The sequence below is a fragment of the Ictalurus furcatus genome, chromosome 9 (genome assembly GCF_023375685.1).
Source record: "Ictalurus furcatus strain D&B chromosome 9, Billie_1.0, whole genome shotgun sequence".
Taxonomy (NCBI): domain Eukaryota; kingdom Metazoa; phylum Chordata; class Actinopteri; order Siluriformes; family Ictaluridae; genus Ictalurus; species Ictalurus furcatus.
This window is the reverse complement of record NC_071263.1, coordinates 22,651,971-22,679,829: the sequence shown is the minus strand read 5'-3', so window position 1 is coordinate 22,679,829 and position 27,859 is coordinate 22,651,971. Positions and strand designations below refer to the sequence as shown.

Below are 27,859 nucleotides of genomic sequence, written 5' to 3'. Positions count from 1 at the left end.
TATATATATATATATATATATATATATATATATATGAAATTATTACTATTTACTGTTCTACATTGCTATAAAATGCTATAGAATGAAACTTTAATTCTATCTTAAAGTATGTTTATGATCTAGTAATAACTAGGGCTCATAAATATTGAGTTTTATTATTTATTTTTTTTACTCTAAGTATTATTAGAGATAATTCTCATCTTTTACCCAAAGCCTGTATCTATTCAGTGTATAGTTTAGTTTTACACTTGCTATGTTAAATAAAGCGGCAATAAGCGAAGCTACTACTTTGATAAAAGAAGCTGGATGCGGGGGATTGTGGGTAATGTAGGCTGAGTACAAGCTGGGCGGGGATTCTGGGTAATGTGGTACAGAGCATATGCCTGATGTTATGCTTCTCTCCCTTGCTAGTGATGTGCCGATCTCACATACGCTCGTGATTCACTTTACATGAAAACACTTGGCAAATTAATGTAACACACTTATATGAGCTAATGAATATATATCTTTATCATGCCATTAATTAAGTCAGGTTATTCATGAGTATATGTGCTAGAGCAGGAAATGCTAACCTGTACTGCTGAGTAGTATAAAGTATACTGGTTCTATGAAAAAGTACTATAAACAAACCCTGAAATATAATAAATAGACACTGTGTGTGTGTGTGTGTGTGTGTGTGTGTGTGTGTGTGTGTGTGTGTGTGTGTGTTCTGAAATTAAAACAAGTGTGGTTTCTAATAGTTATTCACTAAATGCGTTATCCTGGTCATGGTTCCTGGATCTAGATCCAGTATATCCTAGGAACACCCCCTCACTTTTCCAGGATCTCCAGTCTGATCCTGAGCTAGGGTTACTGTCTGTGCAGAATTTCACATGTCGTCTGCATGCGTTTCCTCTGGGTTCACCGGTTTTCTCCCACCTCCCAGAAACATGCATGTAGAAGGATTGGATACACTAAATTGCCCCATGTCTCAATGAGTGTAAGCGTATGTGCACGATGCCCTGATACGGACTGGCATCCTGTCCAGGGTGTATTCCCGTCTCGCACCCAGTGCTACCGGGACAGGCTCAGGATACACATGAACGGGATAAAGCGCTTACTGAAGATGAATGAATGATGAATGAATGAATAATTGACAGATTTTTTAATGCAGGTCTTGCTCAACATCATTTATTTTTGAACTACATGGTTTTAGATAACAAATATGCCCATTTGGATCCCAGAATAATAATAATAATAATAATAATAATAATAATAATAATAAAAAAACAGATCTTGCATTAGCTGTCTATTTTCATGTAATCTTAGCATGTGATAAGCTGACCGTGGCACTTCGACGTGTGATTACCAAAGTCTGATCAGAGGTCAGCTATTAAAGAGCGCATACAGAAAGGTTATACTGACAGAACACATTCACTACCCTCAATCCAAAACTGGACTTCATTTACAAAATACCAATAGTTATCATAGATGTAACAACAAGAACAATAATTTCATCTTTACAAACTACAATCACTTTGTAGTTACCACATTTCTGGAAAAAAACAAAAAAACAAAACAAAAAAAAAAACAAAACAAAATAAGTACAACATGGTCTATATACAGCAGTGTCTTGGGGTTCAAAATGGAAGTAAGGTAAAGCAAGTCCTAAATACATACTTCCATTGTTAAATATAGCAATTGATATAACACCAAGGAGGCAAATGAATATTTGCAGTCCAAGATGACTTTTTCTTTTTCTTCTTCTTGTTTTTTTTTTTTTTTTTTAATAACTGATACAATACTGCCACCTCATGGTGAAGCATGTTATTTGCATGATAGATATGGAAAAGAAATCACATCTCTCTTGCCTTCAGCAGGCAACTTGCACCATCCTATTGCACAATTCATTTTCCAGATGTGGATATAACAAAATGGGTAAAAGCAAGTTTATTTTATCATAGCAAATATCAAACAGAAGCTACTATCTACAGTATTCTCAGATCTTAAATAATTCTGCTTTTAAAAACGAATCCACAGATACGGATTATGTACACTTAGAAAATTTCCAAAAGTTTATAAAGAGAGAGAGGAGGGTGGGGGTGGGGGTGGGGGGGATCATAAATCTTCTGAACCAAAAGTCAGACATTTGGTTATTCAAATAAAAATGAAATAGGCAAGAGACAAACAATTAAACGACAATATTAAATATCTGTATTAAAATCATTTTCTAAAATCCTCAAACGAAAGAGTTGGACACAGAAACTGTTCATATTGATTTATTTCATATATTCATATATAAAGGAACTTTGATTTTAAATATAAATATGAAAGTGCCTCATCCACGTGATTGGTATAATACAGTTTTAAAGGCGTTCCACCTTTTGTCATGACTTGCCGAGGTGAAAGAGTACTTCACAGATGATGGCCACCACATTTACATTAAGCACGGACGATATGGCAATATCCAGCAGTCTGCTTTCATACAGCACAAACTCAGGCCTGTTCTCCTCCACCTTGGCCAGTTCCAGCAGCGCTTTGGCAGCTCGACACATCATGTTCACACTGGGTTGCTCCATGGGAGGATGACCCATGTGTAGCAGACTGTGTGGGTTTTGGTGATACTGAGTCATGGTAATTCCATCCTCTAGGAAACCTACGAGGTTGCCAACACTGTTTCTCTGAACGGCGATGCCACGCGCCGCTGAAGAATCCCCTCTAGCCAGGTTGGACAGCATAGCCACTGCCATCTCGCGGTAAACTTGTAGCTTGCGCTCTCCCACCTGACGCACCAGTGTGGCAAAGAACTTCTCCTGACGACTGAAGGGTGGTGTGGCCAGGATCAAGTCTACGTTGCCATCCTGAACGCTGAGCTTGCACAGACATTCGAGCACCAACCTTCTTGGGCTGAGCTGTGAATGTGGCCCTGCTGAAGGAAACGGGTCCTGGGCCTCAGCTGAAGGACACACCATCCAGTGGAGCAGGCCGTCAATGACGGGAAGGCATATACTCTCTGGGTAGATCGACAGGTCTAGCTGCCCTGCAATGTTGGCCAACGTGACCAAAGTGTTCTCCCTCAGCGCTGTCAGACAGTCCCACCACCACTCATCCCCGCTGCAGGGCTTGATTTCTTCCTCCTTAGGGTGCTCTTCTTTGTCATAGCTAGGGACGGTTCTCTTCCTCTCTGGGTGCTCATGGTGCAACAGCAGCAATCGGCCAAGGATCAGAATCAGGCCTGGATGCTTGGACATCTCAGTATCGTTTCCAGGGAGGAACGACAGGCTGCGAATGATATTAGAGACACATATGCAGCGCTTGGTCAAAGAGTCCTGCCAGCTGGATTTTGTGCACAGTGGAGGTTCATCTGGACAGTGAGGTTCATCCTCCAGTAGAGTGATCCCTTTTTGGTTCTCAAAAAGGCGTAATGAATATGAGGAATTGCTCAAGGAGGTTGATGAGTTTTCTTCCTCAGAGAGAGCTCTCAATCTTGGGGACAGCACATCATCTATAGTTGCAACTTGGTTGTTGTGCACCTCCTCTGATTTTAAAGTACAGCAGTGTTGTTTGCTCTGGACACTAATATTGGTGCACTCCTTTCGACTCTCGAAATGTGTTAATATGTAGCTTGTGGAGTCCCCGCCACCTGCTTTCCAGTGAAGTAGTCCACTGTCGAACTTCTGCACATGGCCAAGCTCATCAGAAATATCCATGATGAAGTCATCTTTTGGAACAATCTTGACAGGCAGCTTATCATACTTGCTGGCCTGTTTGGGTCTTGGTTCGGGCTTTGTTGACGAATGGCCCTCAAGAGGCTCGGTAATATCCTCAGTTCTCTGTTCATCTTTCTCATCTCTTTCATTTTTCAATATCTCGTTCTTGTTCTGACGTTCCTGATTTAACTCTGAGTCATTCTCAGAAGATTTAGGCAGAGAGTCCGTGGAGTTTTTTTCTGGTTCTTGGCTAGACTCTGGCTCACAAGGGATGTCTGATTTGAGCGAGTCCTGCTCTCTTTCATCCTCAACTGGACCAAGCAGAGTCTTCTGGCCAAGAGTCCCCACCTCATATTCCTCCAAGATGCCAAAGATCTCAATCAAGCATCTTCTTAAATACTCAACGATGAGCTCTAGGAATCCAGGCAACTAAAAGAAAAAACAAAAGACAAAAGAAGATATTTTCACAAACCAAAAAACCTCTAATCTAATGGTGTGGCACAAAGATTTACTAATCAATCTCAGTACTTGAGCCAGATTGAATGATGCTACAGTGCTGTCATCATAAAGAAGGATGTTGATTGTATCCAGAGCCCATGTGCTTTCTGCAAGAAGACCTGACTTGAGTGACATCATCACTCGCCAGGCTTCGGGGGTCCCTTTAAAAGAAATCAGTAAATGAATGCTTGTTGTACAACATATATTCAACCAATATTTCAAAAATACATCCTATGATTTATGAGCATTTTTATGTAATGGTGAAATTATAGTGCAGTTTCTTACCAGTGTCTTTTGAGGTCATTTTGCGTCGAGGTTTCAGAAGAGGTTGGGTCCCTTCCACACACCCCATTGGATAATCTCTCCTCATATTGGGTGGCATCTGACCCGGGACTCCACTCCCCGAGCCACTTGGCACTGGCATTCCCGGCTTGTGCATCTTCATAGACTGCATAAAGGCCATCTTGTTGGGTTGCATGTGTGCTTCAATAGAGCGCTGAAAAGACCCTGGGCTCGGTTCACAGGAGATGTGGTTAGAGGTCTGGTAGGAAGATGGAGGCCGTGAATTCATAAGAGCCATGGAGTTAGAGTGACCGGATATGTATGGCGTTTGGCGCTGATGCCCGGGCCACTGATTGTCTGCTCTGACTCCATCCATGTCATCTATGCGTCCCATTCCTGGGTATGGAGAGCTCTGGCTAGGCGTCCCGTGTCTGTTAGAGTAAGAATAGGCCATGTCTGTCCTTGAGGGCCACATGTGTGTTGGGCCGCCATCTGTGGGCACTGAATGTCCAGCACCCATCATGCTGTGCTGGACAGGATGATGCTGAGGCCCCTGGTTGGCGTTCTGTAGACGTTCCCGGCTATACGGATAAGGAAAGGGAGTCTGCATGGGTCGGCGCTCTGGATAATTTCCTCCATACTGACCATACATGTCTGTCTGTGGGCCTCCATACTGCATCCCATAAACCTCTCCTTCATGCCTCTTAGCAGGGGGGCTATACATTCCATCTAGGGGTCGCTTGTAACCCTGTGAGAATGACAAAAGATTTAGCATTTTTAGTCTTCACAATAAACAGACCTTGTCAGTAATCAGTTATATGACATATATACATTCAGCACACATGCTATTGGTATCATCTATTTTTAAAAATAGTCCTAATACCTTATTTTTCATTTGGAAGGAATGCAACTTGCTAGGTGGTGTGAGTTATCTGGCTATGCATGACTTTGATTAAATATTGTATAGGGTTAGGGTTATGCATGACTATATAATGGATTTATCATAGCTATATGCTTTATGGGGAAAAAAAAAAACAACTATTCATTTATGGAGAAGACTATGTTTGAACATGCCCCAACTAAGACTCTCACTTGTTGAGGGTACATCCCTGGAGGGTGGACGCCATATGGCATACCAGGATACTGCTGTCCATAGGCATCATGTCTGTACAGAAGAGATAGAACAGAATATGCAGCACTGCATTTATAACTACACTATATGGCCATTGTTTGTGGACACCTGACCATCTATGTATTTTTAACATCCCATTTTAGATTTAGTCCCCCCCTTTGGTGTTATAATTACCTCCACTTTTCTGGGAAGGATTTCTACTAGATTTTGGAGTGTGGCTGTGGGCATTTGTGCTCATTCAGCCACAAGAGCATTGGTGAGGTCCGGCACTGATGTCGAGTGAGGAGGTCTGGGATGCAGACGGAGTTCCAGTTCATCCCAAAGGTGTTAAGTGTGGTTGAGATCAGGGCTCTGTGCAGGCCGCACAAATTCTTCCACTCCAACCTTGGCAAACTAATTCTTAATGCACCTCACATTATTCCCAGAGGCATTGTCATGATGAAACCTGTTTGGTCCTCTTAGTTCCAGTGAAGGGAAATTGTAAAGCTACAGCCTACATCCTATACAATTGTGTCCTTCCAACTTAATGGGAACAGTATGGGGAAGGACCTCATATGGTGTAATGCTCAGGTGTCCACAAACTATTGGCCATATAATGTATATGTATCGTTGTAGCTGGATAATCACATGAGAATACAAAAACTAGAAGTTTTACCTTTGTTGATTATGGTATCTGTTAGGAGAGTACATGCTACCATCATTGTTGGCATGACTCATGTTGCCTTGATTCCCATGGGGACCCATATTCCCATCCATCCCCATTAAATGGTCTGATCTGGAAGGGAAAGGACAAAATGAATGTATACTTACATATACAGTACAGTGAATATATTATTAGCATCGATTAGCATGCTTTAAAATCTAAAATTAAGGGATAAACCGAGAACAACTTTTAATTCTACTTTAAAATTGGGGGACAAAATGTCCTGTGATGACATATCAAATATAAAAACTCACATTTCTAGCTATTTAGAAAAGACCTACTTTCACACTAAAATGATTACAGTTCCATAACCATGTGTGTTAGCTAGCTAATTTACAGATAAAAAACGTTATAACATAACGGATGTCATTATAACTACGATACTCGTCCATTTTGACGTTACTAGCAGATAGCTTGGCAGTTTGAGCACGAGACTGAGAAACATGACAGTACATTTCAATGCTTACTGTTAGGACAGGGCCTTAAGCCCATTTAAAGCTTATTTTACACCAGATGAGGTGTAAGTACTGTAGTGCCGCAACTTTCGATATGCTTCACTGTTACTAAATGTGGCCTTTTACATTAGATCAGTGCACATAAAGCATTTTCTTTCTTTCCAGAAACACTAAGGAATACAATATTTGTGCTATGTTGAGGCGTTCAGGCTCATAATCTAAACAACACTACCGTATCTCATTTGTAAGTCGCTTTGGATAAAAGCGTCTGCTAAATGAATAAATGTAAATGTAAATATAAATGTATTTGTATTGCAGTTGCCCTGCTACTATTTGTGTTGTAGTAGTTCTGTTACTGAGAATTGGAGTGAGTGTACATTACCTATACACTGTTAAAACATATTCAAAATAATCTGAAGGTCCGGATGGCTATTTGCATGTTCTATTTACTAACCCGGTGCAGGAAATGATAACTTCACGCTCTGTAAATCAAAAAAGGGCTTAAAAAGGCTACGCTGATTAACATGGGAGTATATTCAAAGTGGAGCCACTGTGGTATAGCATAAAATTCAAGACCATGTATCTTCAAATACTTTCTAATACGGTTTAAGCCGTTAAATTTGCAAGATGTAATTTAATACAAATTAAGACTTAAGGTTTTCAAAATTATGACCATGCCCACAATTAATATCTAGTTAAGCCTCTTAAGAGTCTCTTCCTGTAATGTCTAACAAGGTTGGATACACTTATAGAGGAATTTTGGACTTGAGATTTTGCCAATGCAAAAAATATTTCCATGCCAAAAAAACAGACAACAACTAGGCAACACTATAATTCATGGAATGTGAAAGCAATTTTGGAAAAAAACAAACAAAAAAGAAAATACAGTTGCATTTATAAAAAATACTTTACACTTTAGGGGTGAAAAGAATTTTGTCACACACATTTTTGAGGAACGGTACTATTATTTAATAAAGCTTCTTGTGATAATTATTTCCAGTTAGAGGCAAAGTAAGTAGTTTATTCCGATTTTTTTGAATATGAGTGAAGGGTGCCAATAATTCTGGAGTGGACTCTATGTACATATTGACATCACGTATTTCTCATTGAATGAGGAAATGGTTAACAAAGTAATGGTTTAGAATGATTCAAGGCTTCAGTGTTGTGTTCGTGTACAATTTTGGGCCGTGTCTCACCTACGGTCATATCCTGGTCCGTAATGGTACTGAGAACGCTGACCCATACCCAGTCCTGCCATGGGGCCACTCGAGGGACTCCTTCCATAGATATCCTGCATGCCAGCAGGGGTCATCTGAGCTGGCATGCATGGCTCTCCACCTACCGCTGAGGAGAGATACGAGGTAGTGAGTAAATTCTGACCACAAGGTGGCGGCATGATCCTGAATATAATCACTTGGACTGGATATAAGATGTTGAACAGGTGGACAGAAGATCAGAGGAAAGGAGAAATAAAGAAGGAGGAACAGACTAATAAAGGGAAAGAAGTTCATACAAAGGAAAGGATAAATAAAGTGAGATAGCTAGTCTAGTTTACTTAATGAGGTTTGATGTAGGGAAATTGTTAGTGCTGCTCATAAATAGACCTAAATAAAACACTGACCTTTCCTCATTCCTGCAAAATGGTCCTTATTTTCATACTGCATCCTCATCATAGAGTCCATGGGGTTCATGGCTGATTGATAAGAGCCTCCAGAGCTCAGTATATTCCTCTTCTGGAACGCAGGATCGCTGCCGTCTGAGAACGGGTCTTGAATACTGACTGAATTGTTGCTGTTAAACAAAGGCACACAGAGGCATTATGCAAATTCAAATATGAATATGAAGCAAATCTGAAGCATGAGTACACATTCACTCATACAGATTTAGGGGCAGGTACACAATCAATGTAAACATGCAAAAGGAAATCTCTTACAAATACAGCACAGTTATTAATAAATATAAATACAGAATCGGCTGTGACGTTCACCGCGGACGTCGCATGCGGTTGCGTTTGCCTTTGCAGTCGTGTATAATACAAATGATTGTTTTTATTCATTAGTAACATGCATTTGTTAAGCAACTGTGACATGTTAGGAAAAATAAATCGACGGTAATAGATGTTCACTCAAGTGCGAAACAGATAAGATTAAATAAGCAGAACAGAGCCAGATTATATTGAAAAGACCAGTAAAAACACAAATTCAGAAACGTGTATATACGCTAGCAACATCTCACTGTTCTAAGTATATTCTAGAGTAAACAAAGGTGAAGGAGGTGCATAAATGAGGGATGAAAGAAGGTGGAGGTGTTCTATAGGTGGTGTTTTTCACCTGTTGCCTGGGATACTGATGTGCCCCTGCGGCGTGGTGGCTGGCGTGGGTGGTTTTAGCTCTCCGGGCATCTCAGGCATGGAGCTGCTGCCTGTCGACTGAGGGGTTTGAGGGCCCTGTAGAGAGCCAGAAGTGGCTGAGATGGGAGAGACAGCAGGAAGAGAGAAAATAAGATGCAGAGGGGAAAGAAAAGGAGGAGAAATATTTAGTTTTTAAAAAAAGATTTATTTAGCACAGTCGAGTTCTTGATTCTGATTGGTCAGCAGCTCTGACAGTAGTTCCGGCTGTAAGACAAATCCCAGGTTTATATTAATGAACTAACTGTAATACGTTATAATTTCTACAGTAACAACTAATTCACAGGGACTTGCATGGAGGACGCTCTATATTAACGGTTAAAAACGTGTCTAATTTGATACGATATGGTGATGTTTTCTGTGAAGGATGTAAAATTAGCATTATTTGTTTTCTGGCACAAGAACATCTTCAGGACAGAGAAGGATGCTTAGGATGCTTTCCGTTTTGTTTGTTTTTTTTGTAACATGACATTAACTTAAAGAGAGAGAGAGAGAGAGGAAAAAAAGAAAGATAAGGTACGTAGTAACAGGAACTAACTTGTTTCCCAGACGTTCCACAACATTAAATGTAACTATACAGAAATAGAAAGTTTGCTGTGCTTTTCTTTAAAAAAAATTTGTAATCATTGGCAATTTGCAAGAGGAGTAAAAAATACTTCTTAATTCCTTCATAACTTAAGGATTATTAACTTCATTTACTGGAAACTTTGTTTATTGAGAGGTTACAGTAACTCTGCTTTGTGTTGGGCCACATCACACCACCATATCGTTGATCATTTGCATATAATAGCATGGCCCGATGTTTTATTCTTTACGTATTCACCTTTATTCCTTATTCAACGAATTCCTTGCTCAATTGGGATAAATTCACACATGTAAAATCTGTATCCCGTGTTTATATATTTCTGTAAAGCTGCTTTGAGACAATGACCGTTGTAAAAAACGCTATACAAATAAAATTGAATTGAATTGAATTGAATTCATTTCTTTAGCACTACAACTACTACTAATAACATTATTAACAAAAGACAAAACAGGAATGGAAAACATTAATCCACCTACAGTATGGTCAATAATATGGTTAATATTAGATAATGTTTTGTTTTGTTTTTTTTCTGTGGTGCCAAGTTACAAAAAAAGGCCAAAAGCAAAACTTAAGCGACAGTAACAAAGCGAACGATGAGACATTACACACTAAAATATCAACCAATACATCTACAAGCACGCACAACTCGGTTCTAACGAAATATTTAAAATAGCCCAGTGCTATAAGAATCATAAGAAAATCTAGTTTGAAGCTAACTCTGAGGTTTATTCTGTCTGGGTGGAAGGCTATTTTCTCCTGCTCGGTATGAACCTCGACTAAATCAAGCATAAGCAAATGTAGGCTGGTATAGACACTGGGCTTCTTTTCTATATATACACACTGTATAAAACAACAACGAGTGGACTACCTATATTGGAGTACTTCAATATGCAATAAAAGAGGGTAAATAGGGTACAATGGCAGAGTGACACACTGTTTTATGCAACAACGAAAAAAAAACAAGCAAGAAAAAAAAAAAAGAGCAAGAGAGCTTCCTCTGTGGGAATAACTTGCCAGAGTGTGTGAAACTTGGACTGTTTTTGTCAGCCTCTAGAAGATCTCAAAAAAAATTTTTTTTACACTTCTCCAATTTTGCCAGGGTAAACTCAGCGAGGAGTTGCTTCGGAGGACACACAGTCAGCAGGGAGAGAAAAAAGCGTCTTCTGTACTAGACAGGTGTGTAAAAATGTAACGCCACATCCAAGTGCCGAAGCACATTTCCTACGAGACTAAGTCCTCTCGGTGAAGATCCTGGATTTATTCATATGAGTGACAGGTTCTACACTTTACAACACAAAAATAGACTGAAAAAAAGCTAATGTCTGGTCTGTTATATGAAGTTTGAAACAGAGCGCATTTATACTCAAGGATGAAGCAGTGGTGTTGAGTGTGGAGCTGACTGGCTAGGGCCCCTTCGAGGAAGAGACTGCTGAAGGGATTAAAAAGTTTGCACTTTCAAGATATATTGCAAATGAATTAAATGCAATGGAATGCATGTGTTATGATACATAACACTAAATTACATTTAGTAATTTAACAAGGTGAAACAATAAAGACAATTTTTCATTATATTGAAAAATATATTATATATATTTATATATATATATATATATATTTCATTATATATATTACATTGATTTTTCATTTTATATATATATATATAAAATCTGCTGCGCTCTGATTTGTCCTCTGAGACAGACAGGAAGAAGTCTTTACTCTCTAACTCACCATCTCTCTGCTCGCTTGCCCACGGACACACGTGGATGTCTCTAAAAGTAAACAACTGAAGGGTTATATCCCAGAGGTTAATATCACAGAAATTCCTCTGTCATTTTCTGTCTGACTCACTTGGGAACTCTGACCCCAAGTGAAGTCCAGTCTCCTTTAGATTGCCACTACAGAGGGAGCTCGTGTGTGAGAGACAGACAAAGAGCGAGACATGATGATGATGATGATGATGAAGATCAAGATAATGATGATGACTCAGAGGAGACTGAGAGTGAGAAAAATGCTGCCTTATTGCTTGGCTGTTGAATTGAGGTTGACTGGAGGTCATGTTTGTTTATATCCCAGAATGCAATCCCCATTAATCTTGCTTGGGGGAATCCCATCAGCCCTCCCCTACTCTCGCACGGCTGCTAGGCAACCATAAGAGTGACATCATCTCCTGTCAGCTGTTCATTCACAGGCAAGAGGCCTGAAACTGCGGACTGACCAAAGACCAAAGAGTTTGATTTTACCCCAGCTATGAATCCGACTGCTCAGATAAAGCTATTGCAGATCCCATTTCCCTGTTCAGTGAACCACACAGAAAGCCTGGGAGCTGATCCTAGCATTCAATATTCAATAATAGATTTTTTAAAAACTGCTGTGTCAGCACACTTTGCTGTGGCCCCAGAGCTGGGTGATATGGCAATATAATATTGTTTCTGTCATAAATACATGCCATAATACTCCTTTCTGAGATATTACATGTATCTTGAGTACTTTTATTCAAACAAGGAGATGATTTTAGTACCTTTAATATTATATATTTGTACTAAATGTTTCACTTTCCCTCCTTGTCCATGCTAACAACATAAATTTGTAGATTTCTAATTAAATTAACAGTGAACTTCACAAGGTTAAATTCAGCAAATTGCTATACAGGTGCAAATCCACAACAACTACACACTTCTTCATGAAAAGTCGTCCAACATTAACGCAGAAGCATACACGGCTCACTGCTGCACAGCTGTGAGTATGCAGTATACGTAGATCTGTTGTCTTTTGCTATGCTTGTGTGCCATTCATTTTACAGTGTTTAAATCTTATGAATGGTTTTGAATTGAATATAGAGTATAAAGAATAAAACACAGTGGGGTGTACTGTTATAGGAAAACGATGGATGACTGGGTGGTGTGATGAGGCCGACGTGAAGCGGCCTCATCACACCACCCTTCATCTTCCACCACAATCATTTGCCAAAGATTACTTTAGACTTTTTATGCATTTAGTGCTACATTTAATTTTATGGACAGCAGCTATAAACAGTCATTCCCTCTCCAGCCTTTATTTTAATCTCTCTTAAAGCTAATAAGACAAAAAAAAATAATATTGCCATATTAATGAGAAAACTGCAAAGCCCTCTGTTCTGAAGACCCAAGTAACAGCTTTAGCTCTGACTGTTACAAAGCACTGACATTGGAGACTCCTTCCAAAAAAAAAAAAGGCCATATAAATGTCTCTTTACAATAAACCTCACCATAGGATTTTTTTTTTTTTTTAAATCGTTAAAACAGTCATTGCCTCATCAGTGTCTCTTTTTTCTTTCTCTTGAAGGTAATAAGTAAACAAAAATCAACAACAAAAAACGCGGCTTAAGAAACCAGAATGCAACTAGTTCTCCATCTTCAAGGCTTTCCTGCATCAGAAAACTCAATGAAACAACTTTAACTTCTGATTGTTACAAACTGACACTGGAGACTCCTTCCAAAATACTAAATAAACATCCCACCATATCAACAATCCTACCTTTTAAAAACATGTTTATATGGAGCGTCCGTGTGTACATAGACTGCTATAGACACGACATCATACTAAAAGAAGCACATTAGTAAAGACCTGTTGTTTGAATTGCACTTTTGTCAGCGCTGCTGTTAAAGAAAATTAATCAACACCTTCTGACCAATCAGAATCAATCATTCAAAAACGCTGTGGTAAGTTACATATACATATATATATATATATATATATATATATATATATACACACACACACACACACACACACACACACACACACACACACATATATACATACATATACATATCAATCCTCTTGTGCGAATAATAAAAGTTAGTCCGACTGCGAAACATATTGTACATCACTGTTTTATATCATCCAGCAATAATTCAGCCTAACTAGTAGGTTTTTGGATAGAACTATCTGCCTACTTCAATGTAAGCATTAAAAAACCCCTCAAACCTCTCTTATGCTTTTCAAAAGCTAAAATATTCTCATGTACTGAAGTTCCCAGCTCCAGAAAACAAGGTTACGTTATAGTTTTCTAGTTGTAGACCTGTATTGTCAAGAATTTGTTCAAAGAACGGAAATCAAAGCAACAAAAACCCATCTTCACGTCCAGTGGTGTCAACCTTCTGGCTTTTTCAACTCTGTTGCCACTCACCAGGAGACGGCGGCCCAGTCTTGCCTTGTTTCTTGCCGTCAGCAATAGGGCAGGAGTCAGACGGAGGCTCCTCTCCTCTCTCCACCTTACACTCGTAGGCAAACAGATACTGGATGTAGTGCTTCTTCAGAGAGCTAGCAGCATTACTGGACGTGCCTAAACCGAGCGTGGAGGAGAGCTCTCGCCATTTCTTATTCTTATTCACCTGCCACAGAGATGATACCGAGACAAGCATTAATGTTAGAGGATCAAATCCCAGCCGGGGACATATTAGTAAAACGGTGAAGATGCAGTTAAGATTTTACCATGGCCAAGCCACCTAGGTCCTTTACAGCTATGTAGAACTTGCACAGATCCAGCTGTTTTTTGCCCACGACAGGGAGCTGAGGAACTGGTGTCCCCCTGTCCTCCATGAAGGACAGATAGCGATCCACCCAGCTCTTTCTCTCTGCCTCGCTTCCCATTTCGTACAGCCGAGAAACCTTGTCATTCGTTGTGGTGCCAGAGCCTGACTTCTGAAAGCGTGGGACAGAGACAGAGAACTCGTGTCATTATAGAACTATTAAAAGAACATTATAAGTAAAGATATCCATACGTTAGGACCATCTGTGATTAAAATGTACTGTAGCAACAAATGGACTGCAATGTAATGGATGCAAGAAATCTGTGATCCCTTCAAATCAGAGGACGATCATTTTCTGATGGACGTTACAATCAGTCATTACAGTGGGCCTGAGTTAGAGATATTTAAGGGTTGTGAAGACATCTGTCTAACTGATCCCCCAAATCTACATACTATATAACAATACAAGAATCTTCTTTTTATAGAAGCAAGCTTTTCAGCAATGAACCAAAGTTTGCATAAAGCGTTGGATGCACTATCTAAGGGAAATATACTGTATAAGAGAAAATGGTAAACAAAGTGCCATGATCAGGGATTACAATGATCTATTTTTCATTTTTCATTGAACGAATTCAATCCAATTGCAGATTCCAAAAGTACTGTTTATACGTAACCTAAGCATTGCAATCCGATTCAAATATTCATTTACATGTGGATTACATATATTCAGAAAGAAAAGCCACCGTGGGCATGACACCAAATGCGCTAATAAGTGTTTGTGAGACTTTCCTTTGTTGGGTCAATAACGAGGAGACAGGATGTAGGTTTGGAACAATTGAAGTAGATTGTTTATTTGTTTCTTTTTCTTTACTTTTGCTTTTCAGAGGTTTTATAGCACACATGCATACGGCACACTCGGTTCTGCTCAGCTCTCGTCTGCCATGGCTCTCGTCTCTCCCCTCTTTATCCATGCGGCTGCGCACTAATATGACACATTCATTAGACAAATTCCGCACAGGTGTGTGATCCTTACCACTCACTTTCTCCGGCTCCGCCCTCCAATCACAAAATGGTGCTCGACCACGCCTCGCTTCTACACTCCGGTGTTTACATGAAGGCTTTTCAATCTGATTGAGCTATCAATCCGATTACTAATGGATTTTTTGGTTGCATGTGACTGTACCTCGTATGATTTGTTGGTTGAAGTATCGTAGGAAAATACTTTCACTACCCCATCTTTGAAAACCCAGCTTTTGAAGCTGTCTAACATCATATCTCTCTATCTGCTTCTTAAATCGTGACATAACGAGCTTCTGATAATACTGTTTCCAGGTCCAAGCTTCTACTGCATTGGCTGGCGCTCTAGTATTTTCAACATGCCACAGTGCTGTTTTCCTTGTTGTTTGAATAGAACTGCATCCAAAAATCTATAAAGCTTAGGATCATGATTTTTCTGTAGTACTACAGCACACTGTGAGTGTATTTTAGCAGCGTTTGGTAAATACGATTCATCTTCACATAATACAGTGGCTTTAAACCACAATAATTCAATTATTTGTCTGTGACAAGCAAATAATTCAAACCACGCAACAACAAAAACGTGGCAATTTTGTTTGTTTTCAGTGTCTTTGCCCTCTTCCACACGCACTCCACATCGATGCGGGACACATCTTTCTCCACCCAAATCAATAAAGCTGCCATATGATATAATGGAATATGATGGCACTTGTCTCGGCTGACTGGGCAATGACTGACCCTCAATGTGCACCTATACTAAAAACAATTTAACTCTCACCCTAGCATTATCAAAATACATTGGCAGTGCTGTGTTTATATTAGCCCAACGATACATCTGTAGCTAGCCAGAGGGTAGCAGATCATTATATGCCAACTAGCCTAATTTCACTATCCGTCCAAAACCTGGACATAAACTAAACATATTTAGTTTTCATCTTTGCTTACGTTTGTTTAAGTCAAAGCAGTCCTGTATGGGTTTTTTTTTTTTTTTTAAAGAAATACTTCAGCTAGATCATGGCATATCATCTTTAAATGTCAAGTTTTGCTGTTCACTTTTGAGATCTGAAGGAGGATTTGGACCTGGAAATGGCTTTACGTCACGTGTGACGTCAGAATTAACAAGTGGCTAGACAGGCCTTCAGGAAGTGACCAATTCTGGACAGGAATTTAGGCCTACTGGGAAAATGTTTGTTGATTTTGTTTGCATTTTCAATTACGTTTAATGAAAAATGTAATTTTCCTTTTCATTTTTTATACAAATTTCTAATCCCTGGTCATGATATTAGAAAATAATGCATGTGGTGGGAACAAGGAACAGCGTGATGCCATATCCGTTCTTAGGTTCTTATATTGCAACACTTTGGAATGTGTTAGTGCTATCCGAATGGGATACGATTTACGGACATATATCTGTTAATTAAAGTTAAAGTAAAAAGGGCATATTTATGAGCGATACATGGGACAAGTTATCTGTGTATAAATCACAGAGATGGGAGAATCTTCCCAATATACAGTATGTATGGTCATTACACTAAAAGTTCCATGTGTACTACTTACAACTTATATCTTTAATGCAAACTAATATAATTGCTTTGAGCTTTGCTATAAGCACCTTTTGAATAAACCTGCTGGCACCCCTATGAATTCATATGAGAAAAATTTATTTGAAGTATATTTCCATTGATGTTTACATTTTTTTTAGTACACCTGGTGACTAGGAACAGAAAATTGCTCAAGCATGACTTCCTGTTTCACAGGGGTATAAATATGAGGTAAAACATGCCAAATTCCCTTAGTCATTAGTCATTCACAATGGGGAAGACCAAGGAATATAGCTGTGATGTGCAGCAAAAGGTGGTTGAGCTTCACAAAATGGGAAATGGCTATAGGAAATTGCACAAGCATTGAAAATGCCCATTTGCACCATCAGGGCAATAATCAAGAAGTTCCAGTCAACTGGAAATGTTATGAATCAACCTGGAATTGGACGTGTGTCTATATCGTCTCAACGCACTGTGAAGAGGATGGTTCGAGTGGCCAAAAAATCTCCAAGGATCACAGCTGGAGAATTGCAGAAGTTAGTTGCGCCTTGGGGTCAGAAAGTCTCCAAAACTACAATCTGAAGTCACCTACATCAAGTTGTTTGGAAGGGTTTCAAGAAAAAAAAGCCTGTACTCTCATCCAAAAACAAACTCAAGCATCTACAGTTTGCCAGACACTACTGGAACTTTAAATGGGATCGGGTTCTATGGTCAGATGAAACCAAAATAGAGCTTTTTGGCAATAAACACCAGAGGTGGTTTTGGTGCACACAGAGAGGTAGCCATATGGAAAAGTACCTCATGCCCACGGTTAAATATGGTGGTGGCTCTTTAATGTTTTGGGGCTGTTTTTCTGCCAGAGGACTTGGACATTTTGTTAGGTTACATGGCATCATGGACTTTATCAAACATCAACAGATATTAAATAAAAACCTGACTGCCTCTGCCAGAAAGCTTCAAATGGGCAATGATATAAAAGCAGGACAGTGATACAAAACATACATCAAAATCAACATAAAATTGTCATGGCCATCCCAGTCCCCTGACCTGAACCCCATAGAAAACCTGTGGGGTGAACTGAAAAGGAGAGTCCACCAGTGTGGACCTTTAAATATGAACGATATGGAGAGATTCTGTATGGAGGAACGGTCTCAGGTCCCTTGCCATGTATTCTCCAACCTCATCAGGCATTATAAGAGAAAACTCAGAACTGTTATCTTGGCAAAGGGATTTAGCACAAAGTATTGAGTAAAAGGATGTCAATCAATGTTGTACACCTATATTTAACAAAGATTTTTTTGGATAATCCTGTGTTGTGTTTGCAACTGTTTGATATCCATGAGAGCAGAGAATTTTTGTGAATTCTTTTTAAACAAAAGATCAAAAGGTTAAACAATAAAGACAATTTTTCACAGCCTTCTTTGCTCATATTTACCAAGGGTGCCAATATTCATGGAGGGCACTGTATATAGTCTATTCCTGTACTAGGAAAAAAAATGGGACTAAAAATCCAGAGATGAATTACATTGCCCCACTTCTCCATGTAAAGCTATTTCAATCCGAACTAGCGCTTTTATTTCACTCATACCCACTTATTAGTGTTTAAAAATCAGGATTTGTATGCTTTGCTAGTTTATAACTTACAGCAGACATGCTGAACAACGATATCTTTTCACATTTACTTACCGCTTTGCATATTTTGCTTACTCATAACTAAACTAAATGCAAACTGGAAACTCATTTTTATTTTATTCGAAGTGTATATGTAGCTGTGCAGCTGCACAGCCGAAAGTCACTCAGCAGACAGCAGACACAGCACCAATAGCAAGACAAAGCGCTTGTCCTTCAACTTTTAGTTTGAATGTTGTATTTAATTAAAGATCATTTAAAATAAACGGAAAATAAATCTGCAATGAGTTCATGTAATCTGTACCGTGATTGATATGCGGGACGTGTTCCGTTATTACATTTTAATGAAAAGTAATCAAGATCACACAGCAAAGCAGGAAAAGTTGATGGTTCATTTAATGCAGCTGTGTTTAAATAATAGTCACTGGATTTGTTTAACTCGGAAGAAAATGGCAACGAAAAAAAAAAATCTTATATTAGAACTGTAGTCAGAGAGAAATTCACTTTGTAATTTACTTTGGCCTCAGTTTATGTTTTAGAGGAGCAACATTTCAGATTGGAATGAATTAATCACTGCATTATTAATATATGAAAACTTCACTGTAATCCAGTCCACTGACCGTTTGGTTTCGGATGACGCACATGGCACAGAAGTTAAGAACAATAAACAGCTGTTCACTTCCATTTTCTTTGTGACAAAAAGCTGTAGACCTTCATTTGCTTTGTGACTAAGAAACATTCTTTTGATTTGGAGGCCCTACATGACAACTTACTCAGGGGCCCAAAACATTTCCTTATAGCACCTGAAAAATGACCATTAGATCATTAGACTACTTAGCATGGTGAAAGGTTTGAACTTAAGAAAGTCGTTTCTGATCGCCGGAATTTTTTTTACGATGCTGGAGAGAGCTGGAGGTTTCTTTAGATTATCTTTAAAGTCAACAGACTTCCGTTGTAGTACCTAGTAACAGGAAGATCGGTGTAAATTGTTATTTGGTTTAAACATCTTATTTTTTTCATTTGGGACTGCCATTCAGAAGCTACATATGACAGAAGACAAAATAATAACAATTTACACCGATCATCCTTTTCAAAAGTTTACACCCCCCTGGCTCTTAATGTATCGTGTTGCCTTCTTGAGCTTCAGTGAATGGTTACACCTTTTGTAATAGTTGTGTACGAGTCCCTCAGTTGTCCTCAGTGTGAAAAGATGGATCTCAACATCATATAGTCACTGCTGGAAAGGGGTCAAATATGCAAGAGATGCTGGAAAAGTAAAGAATGTGTAGTAAAGAAAGTAAAGAATTTTCTAAAGAACAGTGGGCATTTTAACTGCTCAGGACAAACAAGGGACTCATGAACAACTCTCACAAAACATAAAAACAGTCGATAATCATCCAGATAACGACACACAGTATTAAGAATCAAGGGTATGTAAACTTTTGAACTGGTTCATTTGTGTTCTGTTATTATTGTGTCTTGTGGATTATATAAACATTTTCCTGATTCTGCAAGGCATATGTAAACGTATGACCTCAAATGTAGCTAGACACTAACATTTTCTATTTCAATTACACCAACAAACCAGCAAGAATGTAGACAACACGACTAACTCCAATTAATTAGCATTCATTTCTTATCAGTGTTTTGGGTCTGTTTCTCTCTCTCTCTCACTCTGTCTTTTTAAAAATCTGTTTAATCTCCCCAGATGGATACGAACACTTCCTGATCACCATCATGATCATTGTGAGCTTCCGAGGCAAGTTACCTAATTTAGTTACATACATTGCAGTTTCTATTCTTTCCACATCTCAAGACCCTCCCCATACCCACCACCATCACCCGCTGACTGTCTGATACATAAACCTTTTCACCAAGTGATAGTACACTTTTTTTGTATATCAGTTTTAAAAATCATGGCGGTGGGGTGGTTCGGGGATACTAGGAGACAGCCCTGTTTTCTGTTAAACACAACAAAAGTGCTGTCAGCTGGTTGGTGAAAGTATGTAACCCTGGACTGTCCAATCATCTCGCTTGACATCATAATAATACTTTAGCTTTGCCGTCCATTGCCGTTTATTGTTTCAGCTTTCAGTGGAGTCACTGACCAGTATTTGCTACCCCTACTATTACAGCAGTACCTGGTCTAAAATAAAAAATATAATAAATAAATAAATAAAATAAAAAATAAAACACTCCAGCTTGCTCCAGTGAGACTCGGAGCCTCGGGGCAAACATTTGTCAACAACAGGAAAACCAGGACTAAAATGACTGCGTGTGCACTCGGCATTAACCTGCAGCTTCACATTAGTGGGACTGAGTGAGTGATACTTACTGGACTGGAGGGGGTTTTAGGCCATGCAGGACTGCTGATGCTGTCACTGTCATCCCCGTGGTACGAGGAGAGACTAGCGGGGCTGGGGGTCAGGGCTGAGGGAGTGGGGGGCTCTGAGCCGCACTGAGAGCTGGAGCCATCCTGAGAGAGAGAGAGAGAGAGAGAGAGAGAGAGAGAGAGAGAGAAAGATGTGACAGAAAACAAAACACAAGAACAACACCAATTTAATTTGACCTTGCACAGGATGGCCAGGCCGAGAGATACAGACGGAAACATAGACTCCATGTGCAACTATGTGAGTAAGAGAAGATAATAATGGAAGAGAAAGAGAAAAGAAGAAGAAAAAGTGGATGATGTAAAAACGTAGTGAGACAGTAGAAAGCTGAAGGCACTGACAGCTCCGGGACAGCGCAGCTACGTGTTCTTGTGACAGACTGCAAATGTCAGCAAAGGCTCACACTCCTATTTTCCCCATTTCCCTGTTCCACATTTCTAAAAGCACGGCCCGGACATGCTCTTTCAGCTCTTCCCTTCACTGCAGGGCTCTTGCAGGATCTTCTGGCAGCCTAAATAATTCACCAGTAAGCACTACTATCAGGAAAGATTCTTGTATTAAATGAAGGGAAAATAAACAAAAGGCGATCAGAGGCAAAGTGCTAGGAGGATTCAGAGCTCATGCAGAGTAATGCTTTGTGTGTACGTGTGCGTGTGTGTGTGTGTGAGGCGAAGAGATTGAGCCCAAGTGCTTTCTCTTAAAATATGTATTTTATCTTTTAACCAAAACATGAAAAAGCACAAGCTGTATGCAATATAATAACTCTTACAAACACATATTATTATTATTATTATTTTTTTAAATGAGCACTTGTATGTAATTTTAAGAGCACTGTAATGAAACCACTGACAGGCCTTTCACTTCCCTCTCAAATACCCCACCCCATCCCCTCTGCTGAAAATACATATGCCTCATGCGTAGTCTTTCATACGGAAACGCCAGCATTTCTTTCCCTGTTGTCATGCCCCTGTGTTCATACACCATCTGCATCACAGAAAGACACGCCATGTCATTTACTTGCTGATTAAACACAGAGATGTGTATTTGTGCTCATTTTCACAGCTCAAATGCTCAGATTTTATAAAAACCCTCAGCCAAATGGCAGCAAGTTATCTGTATAACACAGACTGTGTTGTCTCTCTCGTGTCTTAGTTTTCGCTCTTTGTGCTGTGTTTAAATGTGAGGCGACGGAGTGCTGTGAAGGAGTTCACTGAATGTGTTAGAACAGACGCAGCTTTAATAAACACGCTAATCAACTTTATTTACGGTTTCATACAATGCTTCACATGCTTATAATAATCGCATGGTCTAATGACATACAGTACTGTGCAAAAGTTTTAGGCACCCTATTTTTTTTTTTTTTAGTACAAACTTTGTTATATATTTTTTATGTTCTGACTTCTACATTATCGAGTCAGTACAAAAAACATGTTAGATTCCCAAACATTAGTTTTCCAGCACAGAATTAAACGTTACAGAAAAATGTTTGTATGTCAGTGAAGAAAGCAGCGTATTACGTAAGAGACACTTTTCATACAAAAAAAAAAAACACAATGAAGGCTGTTGGGTTTTGCTGCAAAAATAAGAAGCGAGTGCGACAGTCAAAGTCTCGAGAAGAACCGTGTCTGGTTCTGCAAGATTTCCTTATAAAACTGCACTAATTGTACTCGAGACTATTAATAACTTTTTAAAAGCAAATGGTCAACGCTTTTGTTTCATTTATTTCTGTTTACTGCTCTTTATAGTATTTTTTTTAAAATGTAGAAACATTTCATTTCGTTACATTTGAAGGCATCTTTGCTCTACAGCATTTCTTTGTATGTGCCTATGACTATTGCACAGTGCTGTATATACAGTATATACAGATTAAGACTATAGATTACATTTCTGAGAGAAGTCATTTTTTTTAAACTTTAGTTGATGTTAAATGTGCTTTAACGTGTTTTATTTGAAGCACACTTCTTCCAGGTGTCCACACTGCAGCCACACAAACCTATAAAACGCTATAAAATTGGGAATAAGCAGTTTCTGATCCAGCAATGTGCAGCAGTTTTGCAAGAAGTTCTGAATTTAGACAAATATGCAACTTTTCACTCCTGTGGTATAAATCCCAACCGTTTCCTGCGCTTTTTCATTTTTAGCCTACGGGTAAACTTCTCACAACCTGACCTCAAAAATGATACATTTACGCATCCTGTCGTGGGATTGACGAGTGTTTATCTCTGAGAGATACAAAGCATTTGAGTGCAGGGGATTGAAATAAGCTCTGCCCCCAGAACAAGTAGATGTCACGATGTGTCACTCTTGACTCTAAATTTTTTTTTAATACTAATAACAAAACATTCATTTTGGGTGAAATGTCAGAAATGATCAAAAATAATGTACATTACACTTTAAACTCATCTGTCACGTCATTGCCGGATTTGGCGTCGGATTCTGTTCCCCAGAATGCACCGCAGCCTACGAACATGGCTGTCACAGACTACAATTTCCAAAACACACACACACACTCATCGTCATACTCAAGTTCCCTGGATTTCTAATCAAGCACATCTGGACTCACACACAATTTAAGCAAACACAAAACACTCACTCGACGCAAAGTATCGCTCAGTGTTGATCCGTTCACCTGACATACCAAGCCTTGTTTTCCTATGCGAGTTTATCTGGTTTTTAATCTTGTTCTTGTACTCTGGTTTTCGATTGGTTACACTGTTTGCTGATCACCTGACCCTGTTTCTGACTACACTATTGTCTGACAATTTGGAGTTTTGAAAATAAAGCACTTCTTGCAACTGTAGCCTTCTCTGCCGCCTGACATCAAGTTTTCATGACATATTTCATATAATATGCAGTTGCCCTTTAAGAAAAATTAGCAGAGCTGAGCAGCTCTGGGAGTAGCGCTAATTAAAATGAAAAACTAGTGAGACTGCATGACAGCGTTGTGACACACAGTCTGTCTAAAGTAACTTTGCACTTGTATGTTTTTTTTCTAATTCTAGGTCTATAAACACATTTTTAAATGACAAACTCCACCTTTATTTCCACTAAGATGCTTAAACAAAAGACAAACACTTTGCACACTTTTACATAATGAACATAGCTAATATTTGCGCTAAGCAATAAAAAAAAAAGAAAGAAAACCACAGGTATATTTGTGGTGTGGAGAACTCAGGCTGTACCTTTGGGGGTTTGTGAGGTTCGGCAACAGGAATCACTTCCTCTTTACTGCTGGATTTCTGCTTGGAGTCTGCAGGCATCGCCACCTCTCCACCTTCCCCCATGGGGCCTATTGAAAGAAAAAAAAAAACCCAAACGAATAATAAAACAAAACAGGTAGTACAAATCATGTATCACTATTTAAACAGCACATCACATAACATATCATACATTAGGGCTTGACAAACGCTTTGCATTCAGACCCCTTACAGTGCAAAAAATTCAATCACCGACCTCTTTATGATTGTAGCACAGATTTATTTTAATAATCCATCTATGCAAAACATCAGGCACATAAGGCAAAATCATGTATTTACTAGAACCATTAGATCTTTAATTCCTGAACTTTCCACCCACAGAACCCAAACCAGTTACGCTGTGTTAAACGCTTCAAAACATTCTGGCACATAAACAGCACTTTCCCTTGTAGTTAAATTCAAGCTGACATTATTGATTCTTGTTTTTTAAGTTATGAAAAGAATACCATAATATGGTAATATGATTATGTGGAACCCATTCAACTGGATATTTTAATCAATCAGTTTAATAACTAAATAATAACTATAACAACTGACACTTCCATAGTCTCATCATTAAACAATACTCAGACCCACTCTATAGATGTCATGAATGTCTGTAGATCCCTGGATTCGATTTCGAGAACCACAGTCACACATCATATGTAGAACACTAATTGGGGTGCAGCCATGTTATAGTGCTGTCTGACATCTCAGCAGACAAATGACATTGCCTCCATAGTTCAGTATGCTATTACCCATAGTGCACTGTAAATCCAGTGTACCCCCGGTGCACTGTGTGCTACTTCTACGCTGAATAGTACCACAATGAATAGTGATTTCTTTTAGCTTGATATTTATTGGTCAGGATGAATACCAGAGCGGCCAACTTTGTACATAAACGGAGATGAAAGATATTGTCTAACAATCAATAAAGCCAGAAGGTACTGCTTAGTGGTGTATTAAATACAGAAACGATTTTTTTTCTTCTGTCTTATTGTGCTTTTAGGATGCTAGGTAATTTGTTCATTTATTTATTCAATCATTCATCTTCAGCAGCTACTGTATCCTGGCCAGGGTTGTGGTGGATTGTGGTTGTGTCAAAGTAAGGCACTTTTTCAATGCATGGAGGAATACTTGCAAACAGGGAGCTGGTCATGAGTTATGTCTTTACGATGCAATCTCGAGCTCCAAAGGTGAGCTAATTACATTTGTAATCTCTCATTTGTAAGTCGCTTTGGATAAAAGCGTCTGCTAAGTGAATAAATGTAAATGTACATTATTCCAGTGTTATGAAAGTCTGTTTATATATATATATGTATGTATGTATAAAACCATTTACATATTATAACCATAACCATTTCTCTGGCCTCACAAAAGTCCAAACAGGAAGCAATGAGACACGTTGAACCAATCACATTACTCGGCCCTGCCTGTGGACTGTGATGCGGTCCGTTTGAAGCGGACTCCAGTAAACACTACTGTTTTCACAAGGCCCAAGGAACAGATCTATGAACCGTTCCCTGGCTTGAAAGCAGCATTCATACTTCACCTACTCTATCAAATGCGGGAAAAAAAACAAAACCCCACATTAGTGTGAAAACGACTTAAATAAGATTCCAGTCCAATTCAGATCCCTACATAGTCACTCCTAGGTCCAGCAACACTTAGATAACTTTAAACACTGGAATTGTTTATGTCACAGTGATATGTTTCCAGAGCACTGACTACTAAGTTTTGTCTGAATTTAATCTGGTGCCTGCTTTGCTGCTGCCTCCTACTGTATATATAGTGCTCTATACAGAAAAGTCTAGCAGTAAATAGTAAACAAGTAAGTGAGGATGTGATTTCAGACGGCGACGTTTTCGATAAGGATGAATGCAACAACTTAATTTACAACTTCATTTCGCGACACTGGTTTGGCAGTCAGAGCTGCTAACTCTGGAGAAATGGTGTCAGTGCCATGTTGGTGCCTCGTTTCTCATTGGAGTGTGCAAGTGTAAGAGTGTGTGTGGCTCCCAGAGGGCCAGCTGGCAGAGAGTGTGAGCATGTTAATCGGTCAAAGCTCTTCTGTGTTATCACCTCGGGGAGTGTGGCAGAGGCACTGTACTAGCACACTATCACCCAATTCAGCTCTGGCCTCTATTTATAAATGGCACTTATTTCTAGCAGAGTCCACGACTCTACTCAGAACATTATCAGCAATGACAAGCGGCTATTAATCAATTAGTTATAGTAACAGTTTGGTCAGAAATGTAATTTTCTCTTGCCATGAATGGAATCGATTAGCCAAACATGTTTGCTCTTTTTGCAGTTCACGTCTTTAGGTCTGTACTGGAGCTATGAGGCAAATTTAGGACGGCTTAGAGCCACCAGTTTAGCATCTTGCAAACTGAATGTATCAAAATGCATGTATAAAATGTGTTTAGTATCTTAAATACACGTCTATATGGTTTCTAACATTGTATGCCATCTATAACATTGATCTAGGCAGCCATTTTGAAGCATTGCATAATGCGGTATTACTTCATGCAAGCATCAGATTCTAGTATTGCTCTGATTCTTTAGCGGTGTTTACATTAGCGATACACCAACAAGACAGCTACCATCCAACGAAGTAAATTGTATGAGGTTGAGTCAAATCAAATAAAAACCTTAAAAGTGTGCCATAAATTAGAAATGAAAGGATTTTTACACTATGGAGAATGCGTAGAAAAATAATATACTTTTGTGACACCTATTTGGAATGAATAATGCAAAATTAAAACTAATAAATTAAGGTTTTCTTTTAACTTGCCCCTGTACAAGTATTGCTACTGAGACAAACAATGTCTGTTGAGGTCTCTTGTGCTCATTAAGGCTGCTTTCTCATCTAAGTTGTCAGATTTCCGAGTCAGAATCAGATACTTTTGTTTAATTTGCTGTTCGGTTTGGTTTGGTTTCACACTGCACATTAAACAAACCAAAAAAAGCAAAAAATAAACGGCCGAGGGGTGTGTAGGACTGAAAACTTCCAATAAAGCTTTCATTTATTGGTCAGAAATAGAGCACCGGAAAAAAAGAATAAACACAAACCTGTGTGTCAAAATCACAAAATTCAACCAAGCGTGAAAAGTCGGGGAAACAAATAATCTGATGATCTATAAATATATGAGATGCACCGAGACTAAATTTCTCAGCCGATACCGACAGCCGATTATTCAGCGATGTCGGCCGATGCCGATACAGATCATTTGTTGGTTCTGCCTTTTATGCCTTCTTTTAAATTAATAATAATTAATACCACAATTCTGAAGGAAATGCAAATAAAAACTTTATTCTCTCCATTTCAACAAGTTGTTTCATAGTAACTGGTCTCATAAACAGAAAACACATTACTCTAATTAACATTAATACATGAACTAAATTCTGAAGATTAAAGTAAGATTTCTTAAATTATCGAATGATATTATCTCATTAACATTAACTGCATAGGAAATATTCTACTCTGCAAATATATTTTTCTGTGCAATATATACCTTTTTGTCAACTCATCTTCATCTAAATCTTTCAACGGTGTACTGGCGCTTTAATTCAGCACGAGCAGCGCAGCAAAAATTAAAAATTAGACTCGACGCCGAAACTCCTGCTTCACTGCTGCAGCGTGCGGTGTAAAAGCACTCATTTGTGAACATACACGCCGAAAAAAATACGCACTGCTTCTGCTCTGCTGCAGGATGTGGTGTAAAACTTTAGCGGTGCAGAGGTTATAATTTGTAGTTGCGTCATTATTTCCACCCAATT

General features: G+C 38.9%; 1 protein-coding gene across 1 annotated transcript in view; it reads right to left on the bottom strand.

The window, feature by feature from the left end:
• Nucleotides 1-1,154: 1,154 nt before the first annotated feature.
• LOC128612729 (AT-rich interactive domain-containing protein 1B-like) overlaps nucleotides 1,155-27,859 on the bottom strand; it is a 226,431-nt gene continuing 199,726 nt past the window's right edge. Inside the window, exons 10-21 of the mRNA XM_053633101.1 lie at nucleotides 24,023-24,129; nucleotides 20,786-20,926; nucleotides 14,226-14,435; nucleotides 13,921-14,125; nucleotides 9,090-9,225; nucleotides 8,381-8,550; nucleotides 7,956-8,103; nucleotides 6,257-6,376; nucleotides 5,562-5,634; nucleotides 4,473-5,217; nucleotides 4,218-4,348; nucleotides 1,155-4,118 (exon numbers count right to left, since the gene is read on the bottom strand). Coding sequence (XP_053489076.1) covers nucleotides 2,367-4,118; nucleotides 4,218-4,348; nucleotides 4,473-5,217; nucleotides 5,562-5,634; nucleotides 6,257-6,376; nucleotides 7,956-8,103; nucleotides 8,381-8,550; nucleotides 9,090-9,225; nucleotides 13,921-14,125; nucleotides 14,226-14,435; nucleotides 20,786-20,926; nucleotides 24,023-24,129 — 3,938 coding nt within the window. The 3' untranslated portion in view covers nucleotides 1,155-2,366. The remainder of the gene's footprint in view (nucleotides 4,119-4,217; nucleotides 4,349-4,472; nucleotides 5,218-5,561; nucleotides 5,635-6,256; nucleotides 6,377-7,955; nucleotides 8,104-8,380; nucleotides 8,551-9,089; nucleotides 9,226-13,920; nucleotides 14,126-14,225; nucleotides 14,436-20,785; nucleotides 20,927-24,022; nucleotides 24,130-27,859) is intronic.